Source organism: Sturnira hondurensis, unplaced genomic scaffold (genome assembly GCF_014824575.4).
Source record: "Sturnira hondurensis isolate 20B ecotype Veracruz unplaced genomic scaffold, ASM1482457v3 Scaffold0019428, whole genome shotgun sequence".
Classification (NCBI taxonomy): domain Eukaryota; kingdom Metazoa; phylum Chordata; class Mammalia; order Chiroptera; family Phyllostomidae; genus Sturnira; species Sturnira hondurensis.
This window is the reverse complement of record NW_028092059.1, coordinates 1,439,828-1,462,517: the sequence shown is the minus strand read 5'-3', so window position 1 is coordinate 1,462,517 and position 22,690 is coordinate 1,439,828. Positions and strand designations below refer to the sequence as shown.

Genomic DNA, 22,690 nt, shown 5'->3' with positions numbered 1-22,690 from the left:
CCTAAAGTAAGAATTGGCTGTACTCATGCTGGTGGCTATTCCCCTCCCCCCCCAAAATAAACATACAAAATACAAAGACATGCACCTCTGGGAGTGTGGATGTGGCAACCCATGTGGTGGCTTTTTCCTCCTCTGAGTGCAATTGCCAAGTGACTCTTACATTCAAAGTCTTGCTTTAGGCACACATTCAAAGCACAGTTAGAGCAGTTTATCTTAATATAAGTAAAGTCTAGTGTTGGTTCAGGGTATTATTTGTTTCAGATTTCATCAGACTGAAAACAGGGGTGTAACATATTAACAATATTAATATGTTACAAAAATGCAGGGAAAAAATGGCATGAGGCTATTCTTTAGTCCTCTTGACACCTCTGCATTTACCTTTGCAAAGAAGCCCTAAGGTTGTGGGACTGGAAGTTTATTTGTGCTCTGAGGTTCGCAAGCACTTTCACTCTCAAAAAAAAAAAAAAAAAAAGCCTCACAATTCTTTAAGAAATTGAGCCTGAACCATTGGAGGCTAAGAGATTTCTTCCTTTTCCGATAAATGCNAGTTAGAGCAGTTTATCTTAATATAAGTAAAGTCTAGTGTTGGTTCAGGGTATTATTTGTTTCAGATTTCATCAGACTGAAAACAGGGGTGTAACATATTAACAATATTAATATGTTACAAAAATGCAGGGAAAAAATGGCATGAGGCTATTCTTGAGTCCTCTTGACACCTCTGCATTTACCTTTGCAAAGAAGCCCTAAGGTTGTGGGACTGGAAGTTTATTTGTGCTCTTAGGTTCGCAAGCACTTTCACTCTCAAAAAAAAAAAAAAAAGCCTCACAATTCTTGAAGAAATTGAGCCTGAACCATTGGAGGCTAAGAGATTTCTTCCTTTTCCGATAAATGCCTGTGCTCAGCATCCTCAAATTTGGCTGTCTTTATTTACTTCTATATTAGTTCCAATTATGTGCAGTGTAAACCAGCTTTTTGATTAACAAAACAGCAGAGCATTGGTTAAGAACACTTAAACTTCAAAAAAAAAATTCCCTTGGGAAGTGGGCTCTGAATTGGTTAATAATGTGCAGTACTTGCTAAATTGCTGACTTCCAGATGTGGAAAATATCTTTCTTGTTTAGGACCTATGTAACCTGATTGGATTACGACAGAAGCGTCACATTGGAAGCTTTTGAGTGATTATTTAATTAACCATACAGTAGAAAGCTGTATTCTCCAGGAAATCCCTTCCATATTTACATAACCAATCCCTTCAGAGCAAAGGTGGAGTCTTTTCTTTTTAATTTTACTTTAATTGCAATATCAAAAATATATATACCCCCAAACTTAGACCCCATGCTGTTTAATATCATGCTCTTCCTTCCCTGCTAAGTTCCTCTATGGCCTTTCTCCTGTTCCTCCTGCCTGACTACACGCACTCCCTCACTTTGTAGTAAGGTCTCCCTGAGATGTAGAGGGATTCAGACATGGTCAGCCCAGCGCTCTCTGCTAATTTACTTAGAAACCCCATTTTAAAAATTCCAAACTACTTTTTTAGTTTGAGGATGTAATCCAGAAATACATCACACACAACAACACACGCACCCTAAGATGCGATTCACAGGCAGCATTCCCCCCGCCCCCCCCCATACACACACCCCGGTTCTGGCTTCTAAAAAGGAGAGAGAGAGAAAGGGCAAAGAATTTAGTTCCAGAAGCTGTGCTGAGAAATCCACACAACTTAATGTGCATCTCCAATCTGGTCATTAGAGATATCTGTATATGAAGAAGCAATCTGAGTTGAGGACCCGGGATCTTTCCCTTTAACTTTCGCCCCTTGGAGTTCTCCAGTTCTGTGAATGGTGTGCACCGTTTTCCGCCCAGTACGCTGTAGGATTTAGTGATGAGGATAATGATGCCAAAGGCTTGACTGGGGGAGGGGGGAGTAGGGTGGGGGGGGGGGCGTGGAGAAGGGAGGGAGGGAGGGAGGCGAGAGGGAGGGAGAGAGGAAGGGAGGGAGGTGGAATTTCATTTCTTCCACTAAAGCCTTTGCGGAGACTTCAAGGTATAATCTATCCCAGATCCTTTCCCAGAGAGAAACTTGGCGATCACGTTTTCACATGATGCTCACGCTCAGGGCGCTTCAATTATCCCTCCCCACAAAGATAGGTGGCGCGTGTTTCAGGGTCTCTCTCTCTCCTACAGAAAAGAAAAAGAAAAAAATGTCATTAGAAGAGGCGTAACACGTCAGTCCGTCCCCAGGTTGTGTTTCCTGGAGTGGCTAAAAGAGATCAGTTCTAACCTGCTCCGCAGGAATAACGGTCCTGCCTCCCGACACTCTTGGCGAGGTTTTGTACAGTTTGCTCCGGAGGCTGTTTCTTCGCTTCCACCTTTTTCTCCCCCACATTTCGCGGCTTCTTCATGCTTTTTCTTCTCACCATTTCTGGCCAAAACTACAAACAAGACTTCTCAGGTAGGTTTTTTTTTCCCTTTTCTTTTTATTCCTTTTTGGTATGATCACCCCCTCTCCTTTTATTCTTTTTCTCTTTTCAAGTGAGAATGTGAGTCCGAAGTGAGAAGGAGTGTCTGTGGGTAGGAATTTCAGGTGGGTTTAGCTCCTTTATGGCAATCTTTTTCCAAGAGTGACTTCTTCGATTTCTCTCCCACTCCTGCTCGCACTCTCTCTCTCTCTGCTTCCTTCTCTCCCTGTTTTTCCCTCCCCCAAATAATTTGCCCTGTACCTGTCCATTCAGGTAACCCAAGGTGCCTTTTGCTACCAAGCTATGAAAAGTTTTCCTGAGAACTATATAATTGGAATAAAAACTCTCCAAGGGGAGGGATCCTGTTCTATTTTCGCATCTAGTTTCAATTCATTGTACTCAGCAATTACAACTTGGCAAATACCTGTTAATAATGACAAAACTTGATCGATACAAACCTACCCAATTCGGGGCAAGTCTTTCTCTTAGACATGGCAGTCCATCCTCCTCTCCCAACGGAGAAGGCTGTTTTCTAAGCAGAAAGTGTCTGGTTTTTTTTTTGTCTGCTTAGCGAGTTTCATTTCTTTATTTCATTCTTTGTGTGTGTGTGTGTGTGTGTGTATGTATGTGAAGTAACACCTCACTTCTGTGATGATAAATAAAGAAGTGAAAGTCCTCATGGAACTTGAGTCGTTTACTAAAGTTGGGGGGTGCTGGGGGTCACTACAGCTGGGATGAAAACTGCTGTCAGGATACCAGGGACTTAAATTAAGAATAACTTTTGAAATTGTATTTTAAATGGCATAGTAATATAGATGGGTTTAACAGGAGCCAAATACACACACTCATCCCATCCCATACTTTGGCACTGAAAAGTCGAGAGAGTGAGCAGGGGTTCCCAGGAACAGTGGTGAGCCCTGCTAACATGAATGTGTTTATCTCCCACCTACACATATATATATTTTTTACATGCTCCCCCTATAATAAGGAAGGCACTATTACTAACCCCAGAGTTAGAAATAACAGGCAAAGATAAAGTTTACAGCATAAATGCCCTGTCTCTTCCTCACACACATATGCTCATAAAACTAGCAGTTTACTTTATTAAACATGTATTTATATGCAATTGTGTGTAAGTCTCAGCAGGAACACAGACAGGCCAGCTGTTTCATCCCAGACACTTGTGTGACCATTTCTGTGTTTCAGGATTTTTCCCAACAATTTCAAATTAATAGGAGAGCCAAGAAATGACAAAATGTGTCAAACTTAAATGAAAACTCTCCCACTATGCCTATGTTAAATTCAAGGTGCTTTCTAAATAATTCACTTCCTCTTCTCTCTGCTCCCCTCACCCCCCACCCCTCTCAGCAAACGTGTGGAAACTGATACTCACTTTCCAGGTTTTCCGCAAAGCTTCCAGCACGGGAGACAATAGGTACGGGGCGTGGGGACTGAGTGTGCTCGGCAGAGAAAGGGTTAATGGCCCTGTGTTACAGTTTGCATCTGTTACATCTTTTATAGCCCCCTGTTTAAACTAATCCTCGAGGCACAGCATCTTCCCAACCTCCACGGAGTTTCGGGATTCTCCTTCTCTCCTGCCTGCCTCCGAGGTCCCCCTTCTCCAAGTTTTGACAGTTTCAGCTGAAAAAATGCAGCGCCTCTCTCGAATTTTAGGTACAAAAGTTTCGAAGCCAGAAAGGATATGATCATTTAGCAGAGCTTGAAAGTATTGCTGTAGCGGTTGGACTTTCTCTTTCCTTTCTTAAGGGGAAAAAATTTTTTTTCTACTGGAACTATTTAAGGGAAGCAGTGTGGGGGACCATGTGTGTGAGTGAAGTCGAGGGGGGGAGAGTACTTAAGTAAATATTGTCAAAGTGGTGGAGGTGGTAGGGAGGGAGGGACAGTGTCCAAAGAGGCTTATAATTATATTTTTTGCTCTGGCGTGAAACGGGAAATCTTAATTTGGGGGCGGGGGTGTGGGGAGGAAGAAACCGTGCCTCGATCAACTCCAAAAGGGGAGGGGAGGGGGCGCGGGGTGAGCGGGCTTCCTATAATTACTATTATCAATTTGCCCGAGTGTGCTTCCTCCGCGGGCTGTTTCTGGTTGTTTGTTTGTTTGTTTGTTTGTTTCCTCTGGGGAGTGGGGTGGGGGTGAGACAAGATAAGAGCGAAAGAAAGCTTCACCTCACCCCAAGTTCCCGAGCCTAGCGGAGGACTTTTCGGAGGAAAAGGTCCGCCTAGCCCTGAGTCAAGCAGCCTTACTGTACCGCCGTGTGCATTCCCTCATACGGTCAGGAGTTATGACTCATTTTGAAGATGTAATTCTTGTCTCTCTGATCCCCTCGCGGGTGCGACACACCAAACAGTAACAAACACAAAGCGCCTCGGGGCCAAGGCTGGGGTAGGGGGGCGGGGAGGGGGCCGCCGAAGTTTCGCTTTGGCGTTGGGGGGCGCGGATGGGTGCTCGCCGGGGCCCTGGCCCGGCTCCCCTGGGCGGCCCGCGCGCGTTTCAATGGGCGCGGGCGATGCCCACATTGTCGCTGTGTTTGGTTGCTAGATCGAGCCTGCGTGCTGCCGAAGCAGGGCGCCGAGTCCATGCGAACTGCCATCTGATCCGCTCTTATCAATGAAGCAGCCGATCATGGCGGATGGCCCCCGGTGCAAGAGGCGCAAACAAGCCAATCCCAGGAGGAAAAACGGTAAGAACCGGCCCGAACCAAACTTTTCCGGGCCACTCCGCGGCTCGAGACCCGGGGAGAAGGGAGGGGAAGGGGAAAGGGAACCGAGGCGGCGGCTCCCAGGGCTCGCGGGCGAGCCTCCCTCCGCGGCCGGCGCCGGAGCCCAGCGCGCGCGGAGCGGGGACCGGGGGGAGTTGGGGAAGTGCCGGGCAAAGTGAGCGTCGGGCGCCGCGGGCTCCGAGCGCCGGGGTCCGGACGGGGCCCCGCTCCCCCAGCCCCGCCGCCCCCTAGCGCCCCCGCCTCCGCACTCCCTCCACCTCCCGCTCCGCTAGCTCCTGGCCCGCCGGGTCCGCGGCCGAGCTGCGGGAGCGTCCGGCCCGGGCAGGGCGGGGGCCCGGGCGCCCGGTCGTGCGGAATCCCGGGGCGGGGGCGGGGGCGAGGGCTGGGGTGGCGGAGGACGGCGAGGGAGAGACTGGGGTCCAGGGGCTGTGCCTCCACAAGGCTTAAAGTTTCTTGCCGGAGTCGCCCGGCTCCCTCTCCGTACGCCAAGTAACGGTCCGCGGGCAGCGGGGCCCGGTTGGGCGCGCCCGGACTCTGGGGTGGGAGGGACTCGGCCGGCCCCGCGCGGGGTCTGGCGGGGTCCGGGCGGGCTTGGGGGCGGGTGGCACTTCTCCAGCGGGCGCTGGCCCCTTGCCGGGGACTGGCGGAGTCGGAGAGCGTAGGGAGACTTCTCTGGGCAGTTTTTACGTGGTCAGGAGCCCGCTCTCTAGGCTGAGTCAGGAAGGAGGAAGAAGATGGGGGGTGTGAGAGGGACACGCTGATGGGAGATGGGAGATTAAAGCGGTGACAGTCTCCTAGGTCCACCTTGGAGAGAGGCAGAGAAGGAGGGGAGAGAGGGGGGGGAGTAGGAGGGAGGGGGAGAGAGAGAGACCCCCTAGGTATAACCCCCCCAGCAAAATCGTGGGAATAAAAGAGAAAAGTGATTGGCAAGAGCGCAGAAGGAACCTGGGGGAGGGGAGAGGGATGGGGACCAGAGAGGGTACCGGGGGAGCTGAGGAGGAAACTGAGTTTAAAAAGAAAAACCAGCCCCCAAAACAAGCGAACCAGCGCCAGCTCAGCCTGGGAAATGAAAGTTCTCGCTCCCATTGCTGTCCACCGGATCACTCTGCCTGGGACCGCGGTCACTCTCTGGAGCTGGACCCGGGGACCAGGCGCCGGCCGGCCTCCGGCCTCCCGCGAGCCCAGCCCGCTCTTCGCAGGGACCGCTGGGGCCCACTTGGAGCAACTTTCCTCTAGAGAAGAGCATTGTGCGCGCCCCCAGCCTACCCCTGAGCTGCGCGGCGCGGGGAGGGGGCGGCTGGGGGCGCAGTGTGGGGTGCTGGAGGGAAAAAAACACAAAGACGGAGAATTTTGATTAGAGACAAATGAGGCTTCACCTTGTCTCTCTGTTCCTCCCTCTCTCTCCCTCTCTCTCTCTCTCTCTCTAGGTTTTGTGTGTGTGTGTGTGTGTGTGTGTGTGTGTGTGTCATTTGCTTGTTGTGGTGGAGGTGTCGAGCCATATGGGGGAGTGATAGAGGAATTTAGTCAGAAACTCTTCGTTACGTTATCCTGCCTTTTCCCTTTGTGCTGCCTTTGATCTATTTGCTTGGCTTAGTGCTACAAAAAACAAGTACAATAATATATTCCGCTCTGCTTCCCCAAGATCCAGTTCAGGCTGCGTCTTTTTGAGTCTCTCTCTCTCTCCCTCTCTCTCTCCCTCCCTCCCCACCCCCTCTCTCTCAATTTAATTTTTTCTTCACTCAAGTGTCTGGCATTATTTAAGCTGGTCCTTAAACAGGAGCCCTCCCCTTACCCATCACTGGGTAATTTAGTAGACACTAAAATTACACCTAGTGTCCCCTCTCCTCTCTTGTGTTTCCTCTGTACCTTTTATTAAATGTTGGTTATTGATTTTCTAAAATCAATGTCTGTTGTGAGGCTCCCCCCCCCCACAACAAGTATCTAAAGCACGTTGCTGATCAACTGGATAACAAAAGCTTTGTGTCAAGGAGGCTTATTTTTCCTTATGTTAAACAGTCTTTTTTTTTTTTTGCAAGAAAAGAGAATGAGATTTAAAGCAAGTTTCCCAGAAGTGTTTGTTGTTGTTGTTGTTGTTGTTGCAAAAGAGACTATTTGGAATGTTTGTTTGTTCTTGCTCTCTTCCTTCCACCGCCTTCTGGATTTTGCCACCATTGAGCAGCCTGGCCCCAGCAGTGAGGTCAGGCCAGAGCCCAGGTCTGGGGAAATTCAGGGCTCCAGGCTTCCTGGGAACCTTTATAGAAGAGGGGTGTCTCTCAGAGAGGGAGGCCTGCTGGGGACGTCACAGGTGGAGGGGAGTACCAGGCAAGGGGCTCACCCATGGATTATGCAGCCATTTCCCCTCTGTCCAGCCACTAACCTGGGAGAAACCTCAATGCTCCGAAAGAGAAAGTTGAATTGCACATTTCGAGGCATTTGGCCCAGCCTCTGCACACTTAGCAGCAGGCCTGCCCATCTCTTACAGCTTCTCAAAGTTTGACTATTATCTGCCTCTTTTTCCAAATAATCTGCAGCAAAACATGCTGTGAATTGGTTACTGGTCAGTGTTTTTATTTGGATTTAATCGGACTGAGCAATGTCCTGGTTTTGAAAAGCAGGTAGAAGAGTTTTCTCCCCCTTTTTTTCATTTTCTTTCTCATCAAGCATGTATCCAATGCCTTTCCCTTTGGGAATTGCCTGGATTTATCTGAACTGAGTGGATTTTTCTTCTTTCCTGGATTCATGGAAAAGATGTCACTTTTGAGCTTGTGTCTTTGCTGATAACGCTAAATATGATGATGCTTATCAAAATCATATAGAAATTCCTGGAAAGAAATAATGGCAATACTAATCATAGAAGTAGAAGCTGCAAGGAAAAAAGAAAAAAAAAGATGGTCATCCAGGAAACTAAAATGGCACTTTATATAATTTTAATGAAGTCAACAGAGTATATATAGACTAAGGTGTCAAGGAGATAAAATGTGTAAAGCTGTGTGTGTGCGCACATACATGCAAAAAAAAAAAGCCGGTCAAGAACCGTGGGTTAGAACTCGAGGCTTTACACAATTATTAAAAAGCAAAGTAGAAGGAGGCAGTTTGAGGAAAACAAATGTACAAAGAGAGAAACAGGAATCTAAAATTCAGCCTTAGAGACTCTCAAGCTAAAAGGATGCCTGGCAGAGACAGTACCAGGGCCAAGTTAATCCATAGCAGACAGTCTCCTTTACCCCACATAGAAAGGATGAAATCTCTTCCCAGAAAATAAGATGTGCAGGAGGAAAGGGGGAGAGGGGTGAGGGGGAAGGAGGCAAAAAGCAAGTCCTCACAGACAAGAATGTGTGTCCGTTTCAAGAAAGTTCAGTCAGATGATCTTCAGTCGCCTGACTCACTTTGTAACACTTTCACTGAAGCTGGAGAGGAGGGGAAAACCCACCCCCCTTTCCATTCCCCTGATATACCCCACTATCTCCACACAGCTTTGGAGTCAGAAATGAGCTCTAGGAGCTCCAGATGCCCGGCTGCTGCCGCCACTGGCACAGCCCGGTTGTTAACTTGCAAAGTTTGTTGCTTTAGCCCCTGAAGCGGGCATGGGCTCCTGGGGATGCCTCGGCTTCCCTCCTACCTCCTGCGGAGCCTGGGAAGACCGGCCTGCCTCCCCAGCCCACCACCTTCCAGCACCAGACTCTGAAAAATTGCATGTACCCCTGCACGCTGTAACAAAATCAAATCCAGAAACTGCTTGTTTCAGAAAAGAGAATGAAGTTGTCTTTTATAGGAGAACTGGATTCAGAGTGGAGGGAACAGGGAGATGGAAGAAAGAAAAGTTAGATTTGATTGTTCTTCAAAGTTTCAGCTAAAGGTTTGGGGATCGTATGAGGAGTGGGGGAGATTTTTTTACAAACGCCTTTGGTCTCTGGTTTTCAGTGATAAAGAAAGCGGTAAAGTTGGACGTTTTGAGGGCTCTGGATTTTAGAGGAGGAACAAGCGGTGAGCAGAAATGAATATCCGTGTTTAAGAGAAGTCCTCATTTTTTATCACTTCCTTGAAGGGAGTGGAGGAGCTGGTGGTGATGCTTAGAGGCCATGGAGGACACTGCGGTGGCTCCCGTCTCAGAGGTGCTTACTTGAAAAGGAAAAGAAATGCAGTCAAGCCCTTCAACAGGATGTGGCTCCTCTCTGGGACGTGAAGTTGGGATGGGGCAGCCTCCACTTCAAAGCCCCTCAGTGCACACTGAGGCAGGGAAGTTTCCTTCGGATTATAGTCAGTTCAGACTGGGTTATCTTTGCAAGTGTGAAAGTCTTTTGCTACTAGCTTTCTTCCTGAAGTTAATGAGCTTAATAGGAAGCCTGTGTTGTTGGCACTGAAAGCATTCAGAGGCAGTTTGTGTGGCAGGTACCAACCAGTTATAAGGACGCTCCAAAGATACCCACCTCCATCCTTTTCTGTCTGTGAAGATCTGCAAGTTTTGTCACACGCGCGCACACACACACACACACACACACACACACACACACGAGGCTGGGGGCTATGCATATAGACTGACTATCTGTTTTATTTTGGTTTGGGAAAACCAAGTCAACTGGGAAAGAAACGTGCCTATCTTCGTAGCAGAGCCACTAGGCATCATGGCTTGACGCTCCACCAGGGGTAAGGGTTGGCTGAAGATTTGAAACTTTACATTGTTTCTGTGTTGCCAAATAAAAATAAATTCACATCTTTCAGCTTTTATTTTCCAATATGAATAAAGCCAAGATTAAAAGTTCCCCACTAAGCTGCTATGTCATATGTTTCCGATGCTTCCTTTCTTGCTAGCTTAATTAGCTCGAAGTAAAGAAAATTCCAAGAGGTTATCAAAGACCCTAATACTGCATTAAGAATATTTCCTGGGAAAAAATGTGTGTGCCCTGAAGGTAGGAAAGCAGGGTGTTGCTAGCTCTCCAGCAGAGCCGCGTTCATTCCAAGATGTGGGAGATTCTTTTCCCTACAACAGTTTTTGTCGTCTGCATTCTTCCAAGGCTTTTAAGGTGCATTTTCTTCTGTGTGAAAGGGACCTCTTTGTCCTTTTCCTCTCCAGCACCCTGGCTTCCCAAGGTAGACACTATTTTGTGCCTGTCACAGAGAGAGGGAGTGCAGGTTTGCAATGCTCACAGACAATTGATTGTCTGCCCTAATGTGTTTCATTTACATGTTTATAACGTCAATGGTGCTGGGGTGTCCACTGTACCATTCATTCCCGCATTCCCACAAGGGGGCAATTGTCTGAATGGCCAAGTCAGACACCTTTTTGATTGCTCTTTGGTTGTCTTTTTAGAGCAAAGAGATAAAGGAGGAAAATCTGTGATGCAGAAACACTAGTTGAAAATATACAGAATTAAATGTCACCACAAAAGCAGATGTTAACATAGCCCCAATATGCTTTTTAGCCAAGATGTGAAGGTTGAAAAAAAAATAATTCAGAGCAGAGGGAAGGATGATTTAAAACCAATAAATATAGCCCTACTCCCCCCTTTCTTTTCTTTCTTTAGCAATCAGAAGATGAAATGTGATTTTCCTTTTCATTTCTAAACCTTGAAACATCTAGGCACCTCCTCATTATTTGTGTGTTTGCTGTGATTTGTGAATTTGGTATATATTTACGTAGCTCTGTTTATGCCAATAGCATCAGCTTACCACTTGGAAAATCTATTGAATGACTATTTGGGCTGTAGGGAGTGTAAACTTTTAAAAAGTAAGAGCCAAGTATTTCTTCATCAAGCGTTTTTTTTTTTTTTTTAAGGAAAGCAATAATACTCAGTAGACTCTATGGAAGTCTCTGCCTTAATAGCCATGTGCCAAATACTTTTATCCTGGGTGACAGTGTGTCAGAGTGAAAGCTCTCAGGAAAAGTGTAACTAGTAGTTACAAAGTAAATAAAGAATTTTATTTGAAGGTGTCCTGTACTGTTCTTATACTTTGTGTGTGTTGTCTTGTGTTTCCTCTGAGGGAGGCAAGAGGAATAGGCAGCCAGGCCTGTGTTTTTTGGCTTTTTCTCTTTAATCAGTTCTCCCTGCCATATTATGTTTTATGTAATGCACATGAACACACCTGCTTTTAAAAAAAAGGCTTCACAGTTCAGATGGTGCCTCGCTGGTTCATTTAGGGAGTACACTTATTAGAAGTTGGTCTGATTTCGCGTGTGGTCCATAAAGAGAGAAAATACTAACTCTTCTGTCATCTGGTGGGAGGTAAACAGGGGCTGATGGTGGTGGTGTAAAACTTTTGTAATTTTGTAGTAAATTAGGAAGAAAAAAATCGTCAGTCTGTGAAAAGATTTTTGCCTCTCCGAGAAGACACACACAGTAGCTGCACCGTTAGCTGAACCCCTGACACGGCGGTCTTTTGAATGCCTTAGGTATGATTTCACTTTCGCTCACATCAATGCTGACCTGAATGCCTTTCATATCTGATCCGCTGTGTCTCTCCCAGTAAACATCCCCTGAGGGGAGAACAAAGAAAGGAGCTCTTCTTCTTCTTAATCACAATTCAGCCCTTTCACCGCCGGCAGGCTCCATTTGCATTCTGCCACAGAAAGCCAAGATGAAAAGAGAGAAAGAGAGAGAGAGAGGGAGAGAGAGAGAGAGGGGAAAGAGTAGAGAAGGGAGGCATAGGGTAGTGGCTGAGTAAAATAACTTAGGTGTTTGTGGCTGTTTGTTGGGCTTTCCCTAGTTACCAGCCTTATATAGTTGATGCTCAACCAGGCCCTGTCCCTCCTGACAGGCATATAGTGTTACAAGATGGCATGTCTGTACTATTCATGGCCACCCGCTCAACACTTGAGGTAAAAAGTGTCAGGGAGGGATCAGATTCTCCCCCAGAAGCCTGTTAGACTTGGGGTTAGGTGTGTGGGCTTCCTAGTCTTGAGTGCTGCCTACTGTTTGGCTTTAGTCTGATTGTTTACCATCAGACAGGGGAGGCGAGGGCATGATGGGCGTGGGGTGGGGGGTGTGAGTTGGAGACCGCTCAGAAACAGAGAAGGGCTAAAGTCTCCGGAGGCCCCTGGTCTGGTTCAGTGATGGGTGTCTGGCCCAGAGAAAAAGGGAGAAGTGCCCGAACATACTGATAAATCTTCAGGAAAACTGGAAAAGACTTTCCCATTTTTTCCCCTGACTTTTTATGATAATTCATATTTTCAAATGAAAGGGGAAAAAAGCCAAGAAAGAAACTCTCAAATGAGCCAAAAAGGAAAAAAAAAATTCTCTGAAAAGAATTTTAGGGGGAAAAGTTGTTCTATTTTAAAAAGCTTTGAGGGCTGTAAAGTGCCACGTTTTTCACACCTTCTCCATACTTTTTTTTCAGATTTTTTTAGTATGTTTAACATTTGTGAGATGACAGCCTTTTTGTATCTCAAACTGGATGCTGCAAGATTTATAGGAAGGGGTTGGTGGTATTCACGTTCTGTTGAGAGAGAAGGGTTGTGCCTAAAGGGCTCCTTCTTCCTGGGAACTGTTTAAGCCCTCGCAGGCGGACCTGTGAGGTTTTACTGTGTTATTTGCTTCCATTTTCAACATGCAAAAGTAACGTGCAGTTAATGGTATTGCATTGAGACCACAGCAAGAGCAGGAACCTCTCGTGATAACTTTTCAGCTACATTATCTTGCTCCTAAACTGTCTTGTCTTTTTTTCTCTCTTTCTGAAACCACTTTGAAGATACCAACAGTTTTTTTTTTTCCAACAATTAGATTAAGCATGCAACACACACACACACACACACAACTTTGGAAGGGCAGTCACTTCAAACAGCAGGATGAAGAATTGGAAATGTGGCTTTTCGGGTAACTGTTGTGACAGATTTCACCTATAGGAGCAAAACTAGTGGAGATATTAGAAGTTGCATAGAGCATGTGACACAGATTCCTGATTTTTTTTTCCCAGAAGATTTACAGAATTTACAAAAAGAGATTATCCCTACACCTTCCACCCCTCCTATCCACCCCCATGACCCAAGCAATGAAGGATTTAGGCAGATTTACTTCAGTAAACACCTTTGGACACTTTGAGGGGAAAGTGGGAGTCTGTTTGCAAAAGGAGGCTTTTGTTAAGTGAGGTACTGGGGATAATGCTTTACCAGGCAGCTGTGATATTAACCTCCCCAGCAATGCGGGAACACTCTTTAACTCTTTGAGTGCCTGGCCCTTTGCGCGCAGCAGATAAAATCCTAGCTCTCCAAAGACACTTAGAATTCTGGCTCTAACAGTTTATTATTCAGACAAGTCTTGTAGACATGAAAACTGTTCAAGCTTTTAAAACAATGTGGTTTAATTAGATGAAGTGGACTTACATTGCTCATAAGCCCTCCAAATGGTGGTTTATAATTGGCAAGGAAAAAAAAAAGAGAAAGGAATCAGGCAGCACATTAAAAATTCCAGGAAATATCTTTAGAAAAGCTATTTTCATTTCCAGCTTTTAAAATATTAGACTATGGTAGCTAGAGGGAATGAAGCAGCTGGGGCCTCTCTCCTTCCTGTAAAAGACACCAGAAGTTTGTGATGAAGGGGCTTCAACTCCAAAAGCTGCAAGAGGCCCATTCGGACAGTGACATTATCGCAGCACTCACATCTTGTCAAGGGGGAAGTATTGCCTATCTTTCGGAGCATGGGAAGTCATGTGAACCTCAGAATCAGGGCCTCAGGCCGGCTCTTACCAACTTGAGACTTTTCAAAGCAAGCAGAGAGACATTTACAAGAGGAAGGAGTTAATTTTTTTTTTTTGCTGGGCACCAGAATAACGTTACAGGTGTTGCAATTGGGCTTAAATAAGATTGCCTTATTTAGTTTCGAAAAAGAGTGTAGGTGTCAACGGTGGAGCAGCCACAGATGTGTGAGAAAGTAAAGGGTATGAGACATGACAGAATTAAAGGTGTTTGCTATGTTGTTACACCGTGTGTCAGGCGGCAAGCTCCCTTTGTCACAGCCTCCTGGTGATTTGACAGCGCAGATCTACTTCCCTTCTAGGTGAAACAGCATTTTTTAACTGGAGTTATAAATATGGCACATCCTTCGCGTCGCACCCTGCCTCCCAGACCCACGAATCCTATTTGAAAGCATCTTGCCCTGAGACACAATGAACAAACGCAGCACACAGGGGCTGTGTGTGCGGGGGCCGGGCACCGCCAGCATCACAGTAGCTGGCATTGACTGTTGTTTGGCAAGAAGGTCCTCTGCCAAATCATCCAATAATTAAGTTTTATGTTATTTGTATGAACGACCAAGCATGCAGTATTCCTTTTCAAATCAAAGGGAGGCTTAAAATTACTTTTTGAACACTTTCAGACCATGGTCAGGTCACAGTTTGGGGGCTGAATTAAAATGATCTCATTCATGATCTAATTGAGGTTGGCAAAACCTTAGCAGTAGCAGGAGTACATAAATATAAATCAAAGACCAAAATTTAGCAAATCATATCATTTGCTAGAAATCTGCTCATGAATTATTCTCCGATTGCCAACCCCGAAGTTAAACTTTGTCTCCCCTCAGCAACAGTCACTGCGCATATTTTTTCAAGCTCCTGAGAGGAGAAAAGAGAAGGAGGATGATCAGTTTCTCAGCAGATATTGTATGTTTGTGACCCAAGAAACTACAATAGCTAATACAGCCATGTACATTACAGTGGATGCTGCAGTCTGGGTTCGGAATTAATATCGGCTTCTGAAAACCAGACTTTGGAAGAGCAAGCAGCTGGGACACGTAAGGGATGGAAGGGAAGCAAACATTTCAAGAAGGAGCTGATTGAACTTTGCTTTCATTTTTCAATTGAATGTGATCACCATCATGATCCATGATTTTTTTTTTTACAGATTTAGTTCGATTACCAAGCTGAGGGGATATTTGAAGTAGTTGTCAGAATTAAAAGACAATACAGAAATGTTAGTGCACATAGTTAAGTTACCTTTCTTTTTTTAAGAAATCACAGTAAAATTAAGACTGTAGATCCTGTAGTATGCAGGATTAAATGTTACGTTCTATTGTATGCAGTTTATTTTGAGTTCTTCATTTTTCTTGATTGCTGTGTAATTTCCACTTTAACCCACAAAAGCCTCCACTTTGAACTGGAAGAGACCTAATTCTGAACTTGAATGTTTCGAAGTTACAATTTTAAATCCCACTTAAATTAAGGTTATTCTTTCAAGCAAAGAGTAAGTACAGAACTGGTCAGTTTAGTTAACTTACTTTATCACGAGGTCAAATACATGAAGGTGTATTTTTGAGTGACCATGAAATGGTGGAAACATTTTAAAATTTACTCAGGTACTAGAGGTAAATGACTGCATTATTTTGGGAACAGGTGATTGCCATCAATGATTTCCCATGATGCAAAGGCAAAACGTGTTCTACATAAAAATGTGTATAATGAACTTCTCTAACAATTACGTTGCTGCAATGACAATACAGTGACCTTTGTTCTTTATAGACAGTTTCATATTTCTTTTCACAATCAACTCTAGGAAAGAAGGGTACTCGTGACAAGGCGATAGACACTCCCTCCAAAATAAATAATCGATAATGGATCATCATTTTAATATAATCATGCTATTTATGAGATGAGATGTGTTCTCTCTCAAACGGATGATTAAATTTCAAAGATCCAGGGCCCAAGTGATCTATAAATGTAGTGGATAGCTTTCACTGTTTCCTAGTTCCGATCGTGTTTATATTGTCTTAGATATCTGTGTTAACTGTAATCAAGGAAACTCTGCAATGTGCTTGTTCTTGGAAGTACCTAAGTTTCTATTTTAGACACAAAGCGCATCGCTGGGAGTGTTTCACATCATGAGATTTCTCAGTTTTAAGAAGTGAGGTTTACATATAAACTGTGTTTTCATAATAAATAGGCCCATTAAGAAGGAAAAGTCTCTAAGCAAAACGGTTGTCCTCTAAAGATTTCCGTCACCTTTGCTCTGCTGATGGGGATTTGAGCACTAACTGCAGGCTGTGGACCCACCTACACAGGTGCCCCCTGGGACCCCAGCCGCTGCTGTTTCTCCTAAACTTTCGCCACACTCACGCGGTTTGTGAATGGAATACATTTTAACAAAAGTAGTAGAGGTGGCCAGTTAATGCAGACTCTGGCTTCCTAGGATTCACTGTAAGAAAAATAGTGTTCTCTTTGCCACGTGACTCTCACAAAACTTACACCCATTACCTTATGCTTTAAGTGTATTACTTTGGATAAATTACAAGCTTTAAGGTTTGAGACTGTTTCCCCTTCTTTATGTTCAATATTACCAACCTTAACACAGATTATGCCAAAGTGATTGCAAATTATTATGATTTTTAAAACAGCCTTCAGGAGTCCTGAATAAAGGTGGTATTTCAAGGCAGTGTTTACAATAGTTAAAAAAGTGTGGGGAGAGGATTAAACTATACTGAACACTTATAAACGTGTGCAGTTTTATACTTGTGTAGATAAAGGGTGAGGTAGCCTTGCCCTGTGAAACCAAGACCACAAATGATATGTGTCAGTAGGTTCTTTGATAGGGCTCCTGGCCTCAGTGTTTTTGTGCTGTCAAACTGCTGTGTTGAACAAACACCTCCTCTGGGACAAAGTGATAAATGCAGAGACAGGCTGGCTTCAGCCAGTCTCAGCCACCTCCTCAGCCACACCCCTCCCTCCCAGACCCACCTCCCTCTCCCACACTTGGCTGCCTCCCTCCCCGGCTTTGCCCCTTTACCTGAAATTGGATGTTTATAGAGAGACGCCAGGGCTTTTCAAGGTGTCAGTGGTGAGTAATTATTGATACTCCCTGAATCTTATGAATCAGTGCTCTGACACTGCAGGCGAAAGTTCTTTTTTCTGGCTGGCTTTATCTAGTCTTTTTCAAATGGAACTGGACTGAGCTTTTAAACTTTTGCCAACTTGAACTTTTTCCACCTTTGCTTCATCATTTGAAAACGACTTGCTCTCCTCTTGTCTTTCCCCTAGTCACTGGAGCTTTATTTTCTAATGTTCAAGCAATTACATTGTGCAACACACACACACACACAAAATTTGCTTTAAGACATCCAGTTACTTTTCTGTTTCTAGCTTTCTTTTAGGGCTAACAGTTCAAATGTATAGCCAACAGATTTTCCCCCTTCTCCCTTAGGGCCATTATTCTCTGACGAAAACCTGTTTACTGGGGCCTTTGTGTGTGCGTTCTTCCCCCTGACATTAAATGAATTTCCATCTTCTACTTCTGCAATCTCTGAGAAATAGATAAACCATTATATTTTTTCCCAGCTCGTATTTTAAAGCGGTGATCCTGACAGCAGGACGATTATTGCACTTTATATTTTAGTGGATGTTTGCTGTTGCTAGTTCCAGCAACACTTATCATAAGACAGCAAGAAAAGAGTAGTCCCTGGTAATTAAAGTAATGAAATATTCATTTACTCTACCTTTTCTGTAGTCTCACAAATTAGGCTGCTACATTTAATGCCTGCACTGCCTCTGTTTTTATTATAATGGCAGCTTTCGCATCTGCAATTAGGACTAATTCTGACAGTTACAATTTCTGAGGGATGGTAAACAGTGAACGAGATGTGCAGCAGAGGTATTACACGTGAAAAGCCCTTGTCTCTTTAACCTTGTTGTTTTTTTTTCTCGCAGAGGTTACCTTTTCCCGATGGTGCAAAATCGACTTGACATAACTGTTCATCAGTTTCAGGGTTTTCCCTGGAGGTATTTGCATCAAATCAGCCCAGTCAAGCTTCAAGTTGAAATTGGCAGGCCAGAAACTGACAGAGTAGAGACTGGAAAAGAGACAGCTGAAGTACAGGCAGCACACTGACAGTAAGGGAGTGGAGGCAGGGGTGCGGTGGGGAGGGGAGGGGGCGAGGCGGGGAGCCAGAGCTTTTCAACTTCGGTGTGAGGGGAGTCTCCACTTCTGCACGAATCTTAGTAGCAGGGTATCCTGGAGGACCTTGAAAGGTGGATTCAGACACTTTCAGCTGATTCTTACCACTAGGGCTCATCGGTCCTTCTCGGGTCAGGGTGGGGGTGAGGAGGAGGGGTTGGCTCTCATTTAATCTGATTGGATGCCTAAGAGGACTGGGCACACTTAATTAAACAGGAAGAAAATTCTGAGGCACCTCCCCAGCACTTATTAAAGCTCGAAAGCCAAATCTCATGATCAGTGTTATAGGAGGAAAATAGGCGGTTTAGGTTTTTTTCTAATTGCTAACTTGTAGTGAAGTTAACAATTCCTTCACTTTACCAGGTTTGTTTTCTCGCGGTTCTCTTCTGAGGCTGATTACACGTTCACAGACACCAGAGCGCAGGAGCCTGTGCATTCAGAAATGTGTGTGTTCAGTCCACAGATTGGTAACTAGCAAAAATTACATGTGAAGAGGTGCTCCTTGGAATAACAGGAGCTGCAAGTTCTCTTTGTCCAGTGACACCCTTCTATCCTGATAACATAAGAGCATTTATTCAGTTGTCTGAAGACCCAAAATAAGTGGCAAAATCTTGAAATAGCAATGACATTAAACTTTTATTTTACTACCAGGAATGCCACTCTAAGAAAAATTCTGACTTCAAAACATTTATAATTGCTCTTACACAGAAAGCAAATAGGAAAAGTGCTCTGTTTGCCTAAGTTGTGTGTGTGTGTAGCAATATTGTTTGTCATTCTTTCCCATCATTTCCCACTTCAGGTGGGGAGGGTACTGTTGTCTCTCCTCGCTGATTTAAAATCCTCATCATTTTCCAACCAGACTTGGGGGTCGAATAAGCCCTTGCTTTCCAGCCATCCTCAGGCCCTGCGTGGGACAGGCGCTGGCTGGTCTGCCGATGCCCATTCGACAGGCACTGTTGCACTAAAGTGGTGTGACGGCACAGTTTGGTTAAGCTCTGAACAAAGGGCTGGAGGTACCTCCCTGGCATCGTCCCTGTGCATATTGGCCTTGTCACAGTTTTGCTTGATTTAATGCTCTGTTTATTCCTAGATATTAAAACTTAAATTCCGAAAAATATGTTTTCAAATACTACATACCAACTTAATTTTAAAAGCTTGAACTTTGAGGACAGCAGGGTTCATTCGCTCCTCTTGTTTCTGTGTAGCCCACGTTTAAACTCAGCTTTGGAAATAGATAGATTGCTAGTAGCCTCTTAGCTGTTCTCCATTTAAGAATGGGACTCCAGTCGTTAAAAGTCTTATTAGGGTAAAAGATTTATTTTTCTTTGATCATTGCTTGAATGTCGTTATTTATTTCCAACACTGGATTCTCCCATACATCCCTAGGAAGAGGGTACCTTGCCTATACACAATCTGGGTAGACCTTTTAAAAGATGTATTTTTAAAAGATATATTATTAGCAAGATATTCAGCTATAAAAGAGACCACTTACAAATATCTCTAAGGGTAGGCGCATTGCTACCTGCAGGGGGGAAAAAGAGTTTATGTTTAACTGAACCCTATTTAAGAGTCAGTAGAAGAATTAGGATTGAGGCTCAAAAATAAAATAACTGTTTTAAAAATCCCTGCTCCACGGGCAACAGCTAGCTCTTCAAAAGAAAACTGAAGTTTAGTGCTAAATCTAGGCCCCAGTGTCCCGTTGAATGTGTCTCGAGCAGCTTTATCTACGATGGGGGCTGGGGGGTATGTTCCCCCTCTGCCTCTTTTTCTTCCCTTCAGGTTTGCTTCAAGTGTTTGCTCAGAGATTAGTTAGCAAGTTTATATTGAGGAGGTAGCCATGGGAAGCGGCTCTCCCCTGGAAGGAACGCGCAGTGGGTCAGAGTGTGAAGATAGTGAGAGCTCAGGCTGACTAAGGCCTGGGATCAGGTACTTTATTTTCTCTCAAAGACAAACCACTCGGAGAAAGGCTTGTGGGATGACGTCTCGTCCCAGTGGGGGCACGGATGCCACCGCTTTCAGAAACTTCCAAACAAGCATTATTGCTGGGACAACTTCATGAGAAAAAGTTGTTCTTTAAGTCTGTTGCCAGAACACTCCCTTTTCCTTTGTAAAGAGGCTATCATTTGAGATATTCAGGGTTATTTTTACGCCCATTCATAAAACAACCTCTTTCTTGAGGGGTGTTATGAGGAAGGTGAGGAAGGTGGTAAAGGAGGGGGAAATATTCAGCAGCGTGAAAGTATTTCTGCTACTAACCAGTGAGACTGCACTAAAAATCTGAAATCGAATCTCTAGAGTAAAATATATACACATTCTCACCTGCCCTAAACACACTTTCTTAGCAATGACAGTTTTACTAACTGAAATGAATTGCCGTTTTTTAAGTAGTAGTGTACTCAGTGTTTATTTATAGCAAATAATTCTCACAGCCAGAAAGGGTGACACAGGTAGGGGTGACAAGGCAAGATTAGGCTTTTATTGCTATTTTTGTATAACATCACACATGAGAAAGACATACCCGTTTACAAGACACACTGTGGCTTGTTCTCTTAAGCTTCATGAGACATTCATGTGCCCGATCCCATTGGTGTGCACAAGATTTAGACACACAAATCTCCAACCTGGCAAAAGAATGGCTCTTTTAATATACTAATGGAGCAGATTCTCACTTAATAGACAAAGTAATTTTGGCATTGGTTTGGTGTTTCCCATGAATACCTTGTTAGCATCTGTTTATAAAGGAGACAAATAGAAGTTGATCCAAATGGTCCTTCTGTCCCGACCCCCAGCTCAGCATTATCGGCTTTGTCTTCCCAGCTCATAGTATCCTATCTGTGAATTGCTCTAAATGAAGCCGTATCTTAGCCATGTTTTATAACAAACACAAAGCTAGGACCCGCATGACCTGTCACCTTTTAATGAACTGTCCGAGTTCAGGATCTTGGAAGGGGTGGAGTATAAAGAAGAAGCAAAGTAGAGATGAAGATATCTCATAAATATTTTCCTTTGAATATCCACAATTGCTTATGGGCCTTCCCCCTTTCTTCCAGGCTTGCCGAAATGACCTAGCCTAGGGCTCATCCAAGTGAGCCCATCTCAGAACTATTCATTGGATGACTTGAGGGATAGCCCAGCCCTGTGATACCATTGAAGTGCATTAACTGAGAACTTTTGTATGATCGGGGGGCGGGTGTGATGTGAGTATAGGGCATTCTTGAAGGGATTTCTAATTCATGTGAGAATAGTAAGATCTAACCATCCGTCAGCATCAGGTTTCAAAGAAATATATTCATGGCTGTCCCCCCCCCATTCCATTTCTAGCCAAGTGAGGAAGGAACAAGCTCTGCTTCACATAAATAAGATCTTTGAATTTATCTGTCATGAGGTAGGGCTTTAATGATCAGTATCTGCAAGCCAGGAGCATGAATGTGATCTTATTGTATCACAGTGTAGAGATGAGATAGTCTAGAGCTACAGCACACCAGTGCATTGTGCCCGGGCGTCGGGAACAATCCTTCCATTTCCAAAGCAGCAACTCTTTATTTTCGTCATTGTTTCCTTACCTCACTTGTATGCTTCTTGTGATACAGATCTGAGTGAGTTGTGCAAGCTTCAGACTTGCCAGCCTCCAGCTCCCAGGCCTAGTACAGAGTAATTCATAAACTTACTATATTAGACTATCAGATTGAAACCAAGGATTTCGACTAGTGGTGGGATTGGAAAGCCCATTGTTTTGGTTATCGTTTCATCAGCCCCAACTGATACTAGTATGCTCAAGGAAAACACACTTCAGTTACAGTTGATTTTCAGATTCCAAAATGGTGCTGCAAAGCCTGTGCATCTCTAATTATATTTTATGCTAGGCTGTGCAATACCAAAATATACGCCACAGCAATCAGTGAGTGAACAGTATCAATCAATTTGTAAACAGATGAAGTCACTCATTCCCAAACTGGTTTTCCAAAAACAATTACTAAATTACAATAGAAAAAAAATTGTACAGTTACTGTATTTGTGTGCTGTGTTACAATCAACATACCAGGGAAACAAAACAATTTAATGCAGAAAAATCATCATTCATCTACATTATAATTGCTTCTTTTTCACATCTACAGGGCGGTTAATTAAAATTGTGATTAAATGCGGTCGCGCTGCCTAAGATGTCTTGCCCAAAACAGGTGGTACAGAATTTAAAAGTAAAAAAAATGTAATTAGCATTGGAAATTGAGAAATTGCCTGTAAGAATCAGTGTTAATTTCAGTCAGTGATGAGGTAATTTATAAATGAATGCAGTGGAGGCTGTGCAAATGCACAATTGCCTTCCTTGCCATTCTTAGCATTCTCAGCATGCAGGTGAAAATGTTTTCAAAATATTGAGGTAATTTGAAAATCAATCCATGCATTCTGTATCTTTTTTCTCCCGTTTGTACCAAATGCTGAACAAATGCTGCCATAGATGGCACGATCCATCAGTTTTTTATTTTCTAAAAGCAATGCTACACATATTTTAGACCTAGATTAAGAAACGTAACAACAGAAATTGCAAACCTCAAATTGTTACAAGGGTAAAATTATACACCTGAAATTCTGACTAATGTGGATTTGCTTTGCTGCACGACACTCCA

General features: G+C 44.2%; 1 protein-coding gene and 1 long non-coding RNA gene across 8 annotated transcripts in view; one reads left to right on the top strand and one right to left on the bottom strand.

Moving 5' to 3' along the window:
- The window catches only part of ZEB2 (zinc finger E-box binding homeobox 2), a 135,949-nt gene that overhangs the window by 2,517 nt on the left and 110,742 nt on the right, over nucleotides 1–22,690 (top strand). The window contains exons 1-3 of one of the 6 annotated variants that reach the window (XM_037027776.1): nucleotides 2,381–2,452; nucleotides 3,828–3,894; nucleotides 5,017–5,158. In XM_037027776.1, the coding sequence (XP_036883671.1) occupies nucleotides 5,086–5,158 (73 nt within the window). In that variant the 5' untranslated portion in view covers nucleotides 2,381–2,452; nucleotides 3,828–3,894; nucleotides 5,017–5,085. Of the gene's footprint in view, nucleotides 1–2,368; nucleotides 2,453–3,827; nucleotides 3,895–4,043; nucleotides 4,134–4,728; nucleotides 4,750–5,016; nucleotides 5,159–22,690 lie in introns of those variants that run through there. The other 5 variants (XM_037027774.1, XM_037027775.1, XM_037027777.1 and 2 more) reach the window with 5 other exon arrangements.
- On the bottom strand, nucleotides 1,259–3,941 carry LOC118974379 (uncharacterized). Of its 2 annotated transcripts, none has more exons than XR_005063884.1 (3): nucleotides 3,853–3,941; nucleotides 2,282–2,432; nucleotides 1,259–2,178 (listed from the first exon to the last, which is right to left on the bottom strand). It is a non-coding gene; the product is annotated as an uncharacterized LOC118974379 (long non-coding RNA). The 2 variants fall into 2 exon arrangements; XR_005063885.1 differs by lacking the exon at nucleotides 3,853–3,941 and adding an exon at nucleotides 2,922–3,194.